The sequence below is a fragment of the Anneissia japonica genome, unplaced genomic scaffold (assembly GCF_011630105.1).
Source record: "Anneissia japonica isolate Jap-2015-1 unplaced genomic scaffold, ASM1163010v1 scaffold1949_len687591_cov173, whole genome shotgun sequence".
Classification (NCBI taxonomy): domain Eukaryota; kingdom Metazoa; phylum Echinodermata; class Crinoidea; order Comatulida; family Comatulidae; genus Anneissia; species Anneissia japonica.
In genome coordinates this window covers 180,261-192,694 of record NW_022754854.1, presented here as the reverse complement: position 1 = coordinate 192,694, position 12,434 = coordinate 180,261, and the positions used below count along the sequence as shown (strand labels likewise).

At 32.7% G+C, this 12,434-nt stretch overlaps 1 protein-coding gene across 1 annotated transcript in view; it reads left to right on the top strand.

The window, feature by feature from the left end:
• LOC117123288 (coiled-coil domain-containing protein 186-like) overlaps nt 1-9,579 on the top strand; it is a 25,587-nt gene extending 16,008 nt beyond the window's left edge. Inside the window, exons 11-17 of the mRNA XM_033269158.1 lie at nt 1,837-2,038; nt 3,541-3,705; nt 4,451-4,654; nt 5,223-5,389; nt 7,054-7,123; nt 7,802-7,951; nt 8,507-9,579. Coding sequence (XP_033125049.1) covers nt 1,837-2,038; nt 3,541-3,705; nt 4,451-4,654; nt 5,223-5,389; nt 7,054-7,123; nt 7,802-7,951; nt 8,507-8,602 — 1,054 coding nt within the window. The 3' untranslated portion in view covers nt 8,603-9,579. The remainder of the gene's footprint in view (nt 1-1,836; nt 2,039-3,540; nt 3,706-4,450; nt 4,655-5,222; nt 5,390-7,053; nt 7,124-7,801; nt 7,952-8,506) is intronic.
• The last annotated feature ends 2,855 nt before the right edge of the window (nt 9,580-12,434 follow it).

Genomic DNA, 12,434 nt, shown 5'->3' with positions numbered 1-12,434 from the left:
TTCAAAATTCAAGGTTTCCTCTCTTGAAAACGGTCAGGTAAATTTTTCCACTTGTTATTACAGTAAATAGGCCTTATGTGTGTATACATACATATAAAAAATATTGAGTAGTTGGATACAATTTTTTTTTCATAAATCGATAAATCCCAAATAGAAAGGGGGTCCGGAGGTTCTCCCCCGGGAAAATTTTGATTCCAGAAGGCGGGAAATGAGCTTCTGAGGTGTCTTTTAATTACTTTTAATTTCTTTAAAATTCAAGGTTTTCCACCTCTTGAATATAAGTCAATGAATCAATGAACCCCAAAGAAAAAGGTGTCCGGGTTTCCCCAGAAAAATGTTGATTCCTAGAAGGCGGGAAATGGGCTTTCCCGACTTCTAAAGTGTCTTTTCATTACTTTTAATTTCTTTAAAATTCAAGATTCCCCCCTCTTGAAAATGATTCAATGAATCGATGAAACCCCAAAAAAGGGGGTCCGGGTTCCCCCGGGAAAATTTCAATTTATAGAATGCGGGAAATATGCTTTCCTGACTTCGGAAACGTCTTTTAAATGACTTTTTAAGTTCTTCAAAATTCAAGGTTTTTCCCTCTTGAAGACGGTCAGGTAAATTTTTCTCATTTTTTATTTTATGTGTGTATACATACATAAATAAATGAGTAGTTACATGCGTATTCTTTTTTCCATGAATCGATAAATCCCAAAAAGAAAGGGTGGTCCGGGGGTTCTCCCCCGGGAAAATTTTTATTCCTAGATGAATGAGCTTTCCCAATATTTGAAGTGTGTTTTAATGACTTTTATGTTCTTCAAAATTCTAATTTTCTTAATGTAACATAAAAAAATAAAAAAAACAGATCACGGGTCCTGAAAATGTAGGTCTAGAATTCTTCTTTTTTTTTTTCCTTTTTTTTTTGTTGCCCAAGGGAAGGGTCAGGACCCATGACCCCCTCCCCCAGATCCGCCAATGTGAATTGCAAGAAAATGTAACTCGGTCTGGGACTGGATAAACATTCTTTTTTCCATCCTTCTCTTTCTTCCTTCTTCCTTTTCTTGCATTTCTTTCCGATCATAGACAAACATAATGTATTTTTTGCCAAAAAGTTGGGGCCCCGGTGATGCCACCCCCTTCCCCCTCTCCCAGTTCCGCCAGCCATGTACTGCAAGTGGAACCCACTACAATTTCAAGGGTAGCTCAAGTTTCAAAAAGTTTTATGTGAATTTTAAGGCCTAAATTACACAGAGAATATTGAAATGATTGCATTGTCTTTCCTTGCCATGTAATTCTCACGTTTCCAGTGGACTGTTGTTTTTTAAATCATATCATTTCTTTTTCCTATACTTTTAATTGATCACCGTATATTGTCTCAATGATATGTCACATGATCATACTTGTATTATGGTCGCTTAAATCAGTCTGTTGTTTCATCCCTTATCGATTTATTGATTCACTTAATTGAAATATTTCTATAACATTCGTGTATATTATTATTATTACTTTATTATTTTTGTTATTATTGTTATTGATGTATTGTTATTGTTGTTATTATCATTATTATTATTATTATTATTATTATTATTATTATTATTATTATTGTTATTCTTATTATTATTTGGGCTATGCTTAAAGTTCTTCTTGTTATGTTTGCCCTTTTCCAATTCCTTTGATTTTGATTTTCAATGTTACTACTTATCTGTTGTAAATTCTTTTGAATTGGAAATAAAAAATGATTGATTGATTGATATGATATTAAGTTGTTGGTTCCGTATTCTGCCTTGTGTATGCATATTCTTGAATATAACACTATGTTTACATATAATTTATCCTACATATCTATTGCAGTGAGAGGGAGACCATAGCGAAGCTTGGCGCAGAGGTGAAAACATTACATTCTAATAACATGGATCTAAACTCTGACCTTACGACTATGCGACAGAAAGAAGCTGACCTACTGAGATTTACTGAGAAGATTACTGTAAAAAATGCTGATCTGCACTCAGAAAACACTACACTTCAAGAAAATGTAATACAAATAAATCAATATTTATTCAGTTGATTCTGTGTATAAAAAATATATTAATTAATTAAATTGAAAAATTTTAAAATGTAAAATAAATTAATTAAAAAAAACTTAGTGCTGCTTGTCATATGCAAGAAGGTAATTTTTTGGAATTTCTCTGCTGTCAGTGAGATACCTTCTCACTTCTTTGCAAAGTTTGTAGTAAAGTCTGGAAAAAATAACCATCAAATATAGATTTAATATAAAAATCTGCCACCTAAAATCGTTAACAAAATAACTTAAAATGTCATGGGAAATACTTAAGTGGCTCATTTAAATATACCATATAAAGTATACAAAGACTATAGCTTTATAAATGTGTTTTAATTGGTAAGGAATTTTGGAGGTTTTAACTTTGTTATAATTTTTAGTTTATATATACAAGTTTATTGTATTTATTTATCTTATTTATTTCCATAAACCTCCCAAAGGAGAAGCAAGTTTATACAAATTCATGTTAGATGTAAATAAGTGTATTCAAATGTTTTTTTTGTTTTTTTTTAAATTAGGAGTGTTGGGTTTTGTAGGCATGTGTCTGTATAGTTGTATCAAGTATTCGCCTATTTGAATTGTTTTCTGATTATTGAGTATATACATATATATATATATATATATATATATATATATACTATATATACTACATATATATACATATATATATTTTATATATATATTATATATATATATATATATTATATATATATATATATAGGTCATTTACTTGAATGAGTAAAAGTATTCTAAGTATACAGCACTGCCACATTCTAAAACTCTGTACAGACTATCAAATTTTCTTTAAAAAAAAAACTTGTGTGTCCATATATAGTCATGATATGCCTATATATGGTCATGATGTTATGTAATCATCACCATATTCGGGCATGTCACATGTGTATTTTGTCAAATGAAATTTGATAGTCTGTCCAGGGGTTAATGCTTATTAATGAGTTTAACATAATGCGACAGTACACTGGTTTTGTGGATGGCATGCCTCATATCTATTAATTGGCGCCAAATTTAGTGTCTAAAAATATTATTATAGACTGAAATTATGATTTTGTTTTCTGTTTACAAATGTATTACAGAGTAGCAATAGTAAAATAGATAGACCCATGTGAGAATATGAATATGATTCTACTTTATTACCTACCATCTCCTAAATATTTATTACCTCTATTTTAAGAGAGAAACAGAATGTATAAACATTTATTATTTCTGGCATAGAGTATATGTATTATCATGCCTTGTGATATTAACCTTGGCATTTAAATAACTAATATGTTAATAATAAGTTATTGCAGTAAATGGTGATATTTTAGTTAATATACAGCATATGTGAATGCTTACCTGGATAAACCAGCTAATTGTCTATTCTCCTCAAAATAGAACACCCCTCAAAATATAATGGAACAGTCGGCCTTGGCGCCAAGCTCAAACAATTTTTCGGTGATGATGATTATGATTATAATCTTGGTTCTTTCTTGTAGACTTCTGAACTGACCTCATTAAAACAGTTCCATGGAGAAGAGAGTGAACTTCTCAGGACCAAAGTGAACGAGAAATCCAAAGCTGTGGAACAATTAACAATCCAGCTAGAAGATGCTAGAGATGACAATAAAACCCTGAAGAGAAAGCATGTTGCTAACATGAAGGTAGGGGTTGTCTCACGTTTATTTGATTTTTGAATAAACCAAGATCGATGTTGTATTATGACCCAATCTATAAATCTGGTGTTGATTATTGCCTTCCGTGTTAATGTTTCGGTTTTGTTAATTTTCATCAAAACAATTGAAGGATACTCTAAATGTGGTGTGAGCAGTGGCATGGTGTACGAAGGATTCCCAAAATGAGGGTGCTGAGTGGCATTGAATTTTAGTTGATATGAAAGAGAGTGCACAAAATTGGACCAGTGAAAGCAATGTATAAATAAAAAAAAAAAGCAAGAATTTTGTTCATATAATGGACAAATTAATGCTTGTTAATTAACCCTTTCCAGTCATATGGCGTCGCGACAACGCTCTCTTCGACCATAATTTATAGCGAGGGGCGTCGTACGTACGCCCTGTATAGCTTTCATGATAATTATTTTATAGCTAGGCTGCCCTCTATAGGATTTGAGTGTGATGTAGGAGTATTTCTGTTGAGGGCCTCCTGTATTTAGACCAAGTAAAATGCCTGCGCCCAGTAAAAACCCAACTTTTAGTGTAGATTATGTAATTTCCCAGCTTTGGTACAGCCTCAGGCAATGGTAATGGGGCAGACTTGAAAGGGTTAATAAGTGTAGTTATTTTGCCATTTACTTCCATTAATTTACTATTATTATTATTATCATTGTTATTATTATTGAATATTTATTACATTTGTGAGAATTAATTTTGTATTGTACTTTGACCACAGGATATTACTAGGCAACTTCAGCAAGCTCGTAAACGCTTAGAAACATTTGAGAACCCGGAGAACGGCCACAAAGACAGCCTTAGCATAGGATCCCGTACCAGCTCAAATGGATCCCTAGACACTCTGCCTCCAGCTAATAGTCAGGGGGTCGCTGCCCCTGCTCTTGATGCTGATGGATACAGGAGAACGGAGAGTCCCACACAGGTTTGTGGCAGTTAAATTGTTTAACAAATGACTGATTTATCTTCTTTTTTCTTCTTCTTTCCTCTCTTATTTTCTTCCAGAATTTTAATTTTCTTGCTAACAGATTCTAAAACTGCAACCATATCTTACTCCATAAACATTTTTACTCATTATTTTGTTTTGTATAATTTTTAATTTTAATTATATTTTGCTTTTTTACCTCCAATATGGAAGATGTGTATTTATCACTGCCTGTCGGTTAGCAAGATTAGGTGTACACTGTATGGATTGACACTTAAGTTATTGTTATGCTATCATAATTTATGTTCACTGCTGTCTGCCTGTCAGTGTGTCTTGTTTGTTAGCAAGAATAGTTATGATCTCGAGTTACAATTTATGTTATCATAATTTATATTTACTGTATGTTCAATCTATATCTATGAATTCATAATTTTTGATTAATATGTCCAAAGTGTATTAGTCCATGTCCACTTAGATAATTTATTATTTTATTTTGTTATACTGTATATGTTTTTTTTTTTAAATCACATGAATGAATTAACATGGATAATTCACTCTGCTTTCGCAGCCTCAAGATCGTTCAGGCAGCGCGGGTGACTTCCCTGGTGTAAACAAAGCAATGCTAGTGGATAAGATCATCCGACTTCAGAAGGCAATGCACAAAAAGAAGGAAAAAATGGACTTTATGCAAGACCACATGAATCAGCTAGTGGAAGAATTGCAAAAGAAATCAAAGTAAGAGCACCCTCTTTAGGACAAACTGTTACCAGGTTCTGATTGGCTAAAAGTTCAGCTGAATTCAATATAATTAAAATGTTATTTTCTTGCCATGATATTAAGTAATAAGATAATTACGTATGTGTATTTGAGGCATGTCATCCAAAATCCAGCATACTGTTGCTATACACCATTTTTTAAGAACCTGGCAACTACCTCTGGGGAATTTCCAGAGGCCTAGGAATTTCCCTATCTATGTATTATCTGTGACTGGTGTGCAACCTTCTTGTTGTGGTGAGTTACCCTAGGCCTAGGCTAGTCATTGAAATTAAAATGCTGAAAACCAAAAAAAAAAAATAGAAAATAGGGCGCATAAAACCTGCAGTATTTTTGGTTGTCGAAGTACTCAAAAAAAGATACGTGTCTGAAAAAATGAAATTTGCTCAGGCTAGGGTGCTGGAAGTGACCCCAGTGAAAATTACAAGACGTTGGTGGCGCTGTTTCAAAATAGACCAGATAAAATGGTGTATACTGTAATGTTAAACTGAGTAATTAGCATAAGAATGTGACAGTATTGTATAATATAGTACAGAGAAGCTGTTGGCGCACCGGTTGTGGCTTGGACTCCCAACCTTGAGGTTGAGGGTTTTCGAAAATCTGGCTGTGCAAATCGCTTGTGTCCTTGGGCAAGGCACTTTATCTACGGTTGCCTCCCTCCACCCAGGAGTACAAGTGGGTACCTGGTAGGTTCCAACACAACCTGCGCTGATTACTAGCTGCAATTTATGGAATGATAATATAATTTCATTTACTAATTTAATTTGGTGTTTCAATGTGTTCCATATGTGTTTGATCCAATGACGGGGGTAGTAATGTAAAGCGCCTAGAGGCCTTGTAAAGGCATGAAGCGCTATATAAGAACGACATATTATTATTATTATTAATACTCATAACTTTGGCAATGGTAAGTAAATTTCAGTAAATGACCAATCATTGGTCACTGATACTGGTTTTGGGATGGCAAGCCTCATTTGCTTTAAAAACTTTCATTACAAAAGTTTTTTTTTTACGTACAGTACCATGCCTACAATGGCAGTCAGTTATTTGAATCTGTCTTAAGGCCTGTTTATACTTCAACGATAACGATAAAAAAGCTGAAAAGCAATTGTTCATATAGAAAGTAAAAGAAATAAGAGAAGTTTTTACATTAGATACGATTCGATAACGATTGATCAGTTATGCGATAACAAGATATTTTGACAAATCAAATCAGATGACGTCATAATCATGGAAAAACATGACGTCATCTGATTTGATTTTTTAAAATATTTTGTTATCATATACACGATAAATCGTTATCGAATTGTCCTAGCGTAAAAACTTCTCCTATTTCTTTTGTTTTCTATATGAACAATCGCTTTTTAGCTTTTTTATCGTTATAGTTATCGTTGAAGTATAAACAGGCCTTTATCTTTGACATTATGATTGCATTCTAGCCTGTATTACTACAGTAACTCATATAAAATCTGATGTTCTCAGAAATCTTTAGCTCTGGTACTCAATTTCACATTCTGTTGTCACTCTATCTAACAATCTTCATGGACTATTTAAGAATCTTAACTTACAGCATTAAAAAAAAGCATGAGGGAATTGAAATAACTGTACTTACATTAATTTCACAGAATTATACAGATGTACGTTCTTCGAGAGGAATCGGGGGCATTGGTTCCAGTTGCAAGCGATATTAATAAGGTAATGCATACATAAATGTCAGGAAATAGCATTATCTTGTGCATTACTAATATTATAATATATCTGTAAATATTTCAACATTGATAAGGCAAGACTTTTTTTTTACCTTTACTTGTTTCACAAACTTATTTTTTTAAAGATCATCAGATGAGGGCGGAAAAAAATAAAAATAAAATTATAGTTTTTCATTTAGCAAATATTTTTGCCAAAAACATCTAGATGGAGGAGAAAATAAAAATAAAATTTTTTTGGTGAATGTAAACAGTGTAGTAATAGGATGGTTAAATGCTTTAAATTTATATATTTAGGAAGAGATATACATATCTTATTTTTGGAGATTTTTCAAAGCAGCGGAGGGCGTTTTTTTTTTGTAAAATTTACATTTTTTTTTCTGGCAGTGGGTGCGCTAATTGGCCAAATTTTTATTCGAAATCACCACTGTTGACGGACGGCGGGTTCATTTAATGACAAAAAGGATAGACATTTCGGGTCCATCATGGAACCATTTTCAAGGTCAAATGAGTTTTTAAAAAAACCTAAAAACAAAAAACACCAAACAGGTGATTGCCTTTGCTATTGTCATTGCTATTGTTATTATTGTATTTTTTATGTATTTTTGCTATTTTTTATTGCGGGTATTATTACTATTACAGTATTCTTAAATTATTTAATATGTAGGCAAAGATGTCAAGGCAAGGTGGAATAATGGCATCTCTTTACAAATCCCAGCAATCTGACCCCTCAATGAACCTTGACCTGTCGCTGGAAATCAACCGCAAACTACAAGCTGTTTTAGAAGACACATTACTGAAAAATATAACACTTAAGGTGGGTTGCTTAAAATATAGATAGAAATTGGTTTGTTGTTGATACTACAGGTCTCTCTCCAATTAAAGACAAGTTCTGGGACAGGGGGTTCCATGGTCTTTTAGTAGCTCTAGCCTCTGATAAGAATAATAAAGATAAAGACATTTGTTGATTTTTGACCAAAGGCAGCCTTTCCCCTAGGAACATCTTCCCACCCCCATTGGGCATACCCTGATGCTACTACTAGGCTGAATGATAATTAGGAAGCAGTATCATTAAAAATCCAGCTCACTAATTGGTCACAATACTATCACACCATAATACAAACCACCTTCTTTTTCTGATGACAATGACTTCTTACACACCTTTAATCAAAATAGAATTTTTTTCCAATGAGAAAAAAATTTTCATTAAAAAGTGAGTTGAATGGATAGTGGGTCGTCAAGTTAGCTACGCTGAAGTAGGGACAACCATATCTAAAAGTTTGGATACCAGGCAGCGTTTGTATGGAATCTGTTCAAAATAATCTTGTTTTCCTACCTAATATTTTTCTTATTTATTTTCTGTCCCTCACAGGAGAGTATTGAAACTTTAGGAAATGAAATAGCAAGGATTACCTCACATGAAATGGATCGGAGCAGAGGAGGGCGCACTGTCAAGAAAGTGAAATGACACGTCCGATAAAATGAAAAGGCACTTCATAGACTAAAATGTGAATCATAGAACTGGAGAGGAGGAGGACAAGAATACTTTTTTGATTGATTGATTGACTGATGTGAATTATATCAGAGTAAAAGAGAACAAATTCTCCAGAAAGCGAAATTGTGTGATGTGTGCTAAAAGAACTCATTTGAGAGGTAACATAGCAGATCTGGAAACAATTTGCGATTGAATAAAAATTTGCAGAACTCATATTGGGATTCGAGCAAATGAGGACGCACACTCAAGAATTTGATGTGACATTATGTGCGATAAACAAATTGCTTAGCAACCCTCACTTGAGGTGTATAAGAGCAAATGAGGGCGCACCATTGTTTATCGAAGCAATTGGCAGAGCTTACGTGACATGAAAAAAAGAATCGAAATTCATGATGTACTATTTTTAAAAATCGGTTGTCGTACCTCAAGTGAGGTGAATCAGAAAAATAGGAGAGCGTACCATCAAAAAAGAAAAAAAATGACACAATGCCTAATTAAAACATCAAGCTCTCCCGCGATTAGTCAATAGATACCATACACCTGGATAATGTCATTTATTTACTGCCTTTGTAATCTGAACTGTGGTTGCCATGGATGTTGGTGGGTTTAATTACTCTGTCCTTGTCATGTTCTTTCTGCTGTACTTCTGATGAACACTTTGTGTCATATGTAGTAGTGTATTGGAACACCATAATGCTCATTACAGTTGAAGATTAATGTGGGTTTTTTTTTTTAATCCTGCACAAGTTTTTTATAATCTTGAATGTTAATAAAATATATAATAACTTTTTTAAAGACATGCTTGATGGTCTGCCCTAATGAATTATGGGTATTCTGGAAAGTAGCACAACATTTTCCTTTTTCTACAGGTAACAGTTGAGTAATCATTGATATCTTGGGAAATCTATCATAAGTCTGGAATAAGGATAAATTATATTTATAAAAAAAAACAAAACATTAAGATGGTATGTCTACATTCTAAGTACTTGTAACTTTGTGGTAAATACAAAAATTAAGCCTTTGTGACCAAATTTTGGAATTTTTAGCATCAATGTTTGGTTTCTTTTGTATATTATACTGAATTAATAATGTAGAAAAAAGAGAAGTACATGTATGTGATGTCTCGCTTGTAATTGTAAGGAATGATTGTCCTATATAATATCACTCATCTACTATTTCTAATTTTATGACACTAAAAATAATCAACAGTTGGTCATACGGTTATTTTACATGCATATTCCACATATATTATAGCATGACTATCGGTATGACATGTTTTTGAAAAAGAGTGTGCTGGCTTCTCTTTTTGGAAATGCAGAGGTCCCAAGTCTCGTGGAACTCGTGGGAGTCTCCCGGAAATCGGGACGGCCTCCTGCATTCCGTCAAGCAAGCAAGAATCCCCAGAAATTAACCCATCTCCGCAAATTCATAATTTTGCATGTTATCACTATTTTATTATCAATTTTCTCACGGAAACAGTGCCAATGGGTACTGTATCACTATGTGCAGAAAAATTAAAGTAAATGTGTTAAGAAATCTCATTAACCAGGTCAGTGGCAGGTTCAGAGGACGCAGCCAGCCTAGGTGCTCCAACCATGGTGGGGTTGAGGTGGTCTAGACCCACTATCTGTGAAAGTACCTACCATCCCAAAACCAGCATTGGTGACCAAAACAAGAAAATTGTTTTTTTTGTTATATATTCATATTATCCACAATATCAATATAAGCTTTGAATGATGGGTCACTTACTGGAATCGACTTATTGCCAAAGTTATGAGTAAAAGTATTACAGCTTCTCTGTGCTAAAGTATGCAATAATGCTACATTCTTATGCTAATTACTCAGTTTAACATTTAGCGACAATATGCTGGTTTTGTGATGGCAAGCCTAATATACAGTACACCCACTACCCCTTCCCACCACCCCACCAAATTCCCTCTCTCAAAAACTTTGCTGGTTAAATCCTCTAGACAGGATTGTGCATCAAGATGGAATGTACTTCATTTCTGTTGAGTTCCTTTTTTGTATATATTATTTGGTTGATAAGTTTTAATAATAAAGTAATATATTTATGGTGCTTTGTATTGTATTTATATCTATGGAAATGGAAACTATAATTCGTCTCAGTAATGTAAATACAATAATAAGTTATTGTATTTCGATCTAAGTGATTGTTGAACTTGTTAATTTGAGTATTGTTTTAAAAATGCACTTTATAAAAACTTAATTTATATTCAGTTCAACATTTTAACTTCAATATCTTACCAAACTTCAGATCTTTAAGGTGATATTTATTTGTTTTTGATTAATATTTACTGCAATATTTTCAAAACCCTTGAAAACAATAATAACTCTATCAAAATATATAATATATTTGTAAGTACATGCGAAATTGTGGTATATATAAATGATACTTTAGAATGACTGTATCAAATAATATTTCTAAGTTAATGGTAAATGCAAATTGGTGTTAATACATAATGTGATGGTACTTTAGAATGTCACATTAGTTGTGTCTGTCATCCAGGAATATGGTCCAAATCATTTCCAATGGACCAAGTTAACCATTAGGTGTCTATTAACAGTGACTTCCAAGTATTCTGAATTAAGTACTTAAGGTACATCAAAATTACAGTGTATCTTGCTATTGGAATGTTGTCAGTTTTGTTTTCATGTATTTTATTTAATTATACATGTCATAAATATATATCAATATATGTGTGTGTGTGTGTACTGTCTCTTATACACATCTAGATGTGTATAAGAGACAGATATTGTGTGTAGCTGAACTTTTATTATTACACAGATGAATATCACAAAAAAATTAGTAAAAGGTAATGCCTGGTTAAATTGAAAGATATCATTTTGATATCTCTTCGATAATTTGCACACAACCATAAGGATACTACATATACACAAAATATATAATGAATATAAATATGTACATAAGCCATTGATACTATTAATATAACTTATTGACTTCTTAATACATTTAAAATGTATTGTGAATAATACCAAATCTCGCTAGGGCATCAACGTAAACAAAATAAACAAGAGTAAAATATTGAATTTATATTTAGCACTTTTATGAAATTTGCAGCAATAACATGGATTCGATTAAAGTTGCTTGAAGGGTTCAAACGTGCAGGTGCCCATTATATTATTTCATTATTTTGTATACACTTAAGGTGTTTGAGGATCTTGTTATCAGCAGGCCTAGCATAAACCTGCAAATGTTATTTAATTATAATTTTGATATCACATATGCCATAAAACTCTCCATGCTGCCAATGGTAATAGTGGAAGCACTACATGGAACACTATTTTTGTTTTGAATGTATCCTCTTTAAGTTGAAATAAATTATCACACCTTTTTTTCTGGAAATAGGGTTTGATCAAAATGTCATTATTTTTCATTGTAAATAAGAAGAAATAAAAGAATACCTAATAGTAAATACAATAATTTTGTTACTTTCGTTTGTGTTTGAGTTACTGGTCTGGTGTTTCTTTCCAAATCCAATTAAAGCAACTAATCTTTTACCCTTTTTGCATATGCATAGTTGAACAGCGCTAGTTCCAATGCAATTAACAGAGGTCAGTATGATACAGACTCATTTATTTTTATTATAGGCATAAATTTTCCTGCTTTCGGTGGGATTGTCTCACTTGTCCCACCCATGCTCTTCAACCTGTGATTATTTAAAAATATGTAATCATCTGTACGTCATTAAGTTCAATTTTATTTATTCAATTTTAACTGGTGGCCATAAGTTTGTATAAACTTATATTGGCCTCCATCCACACA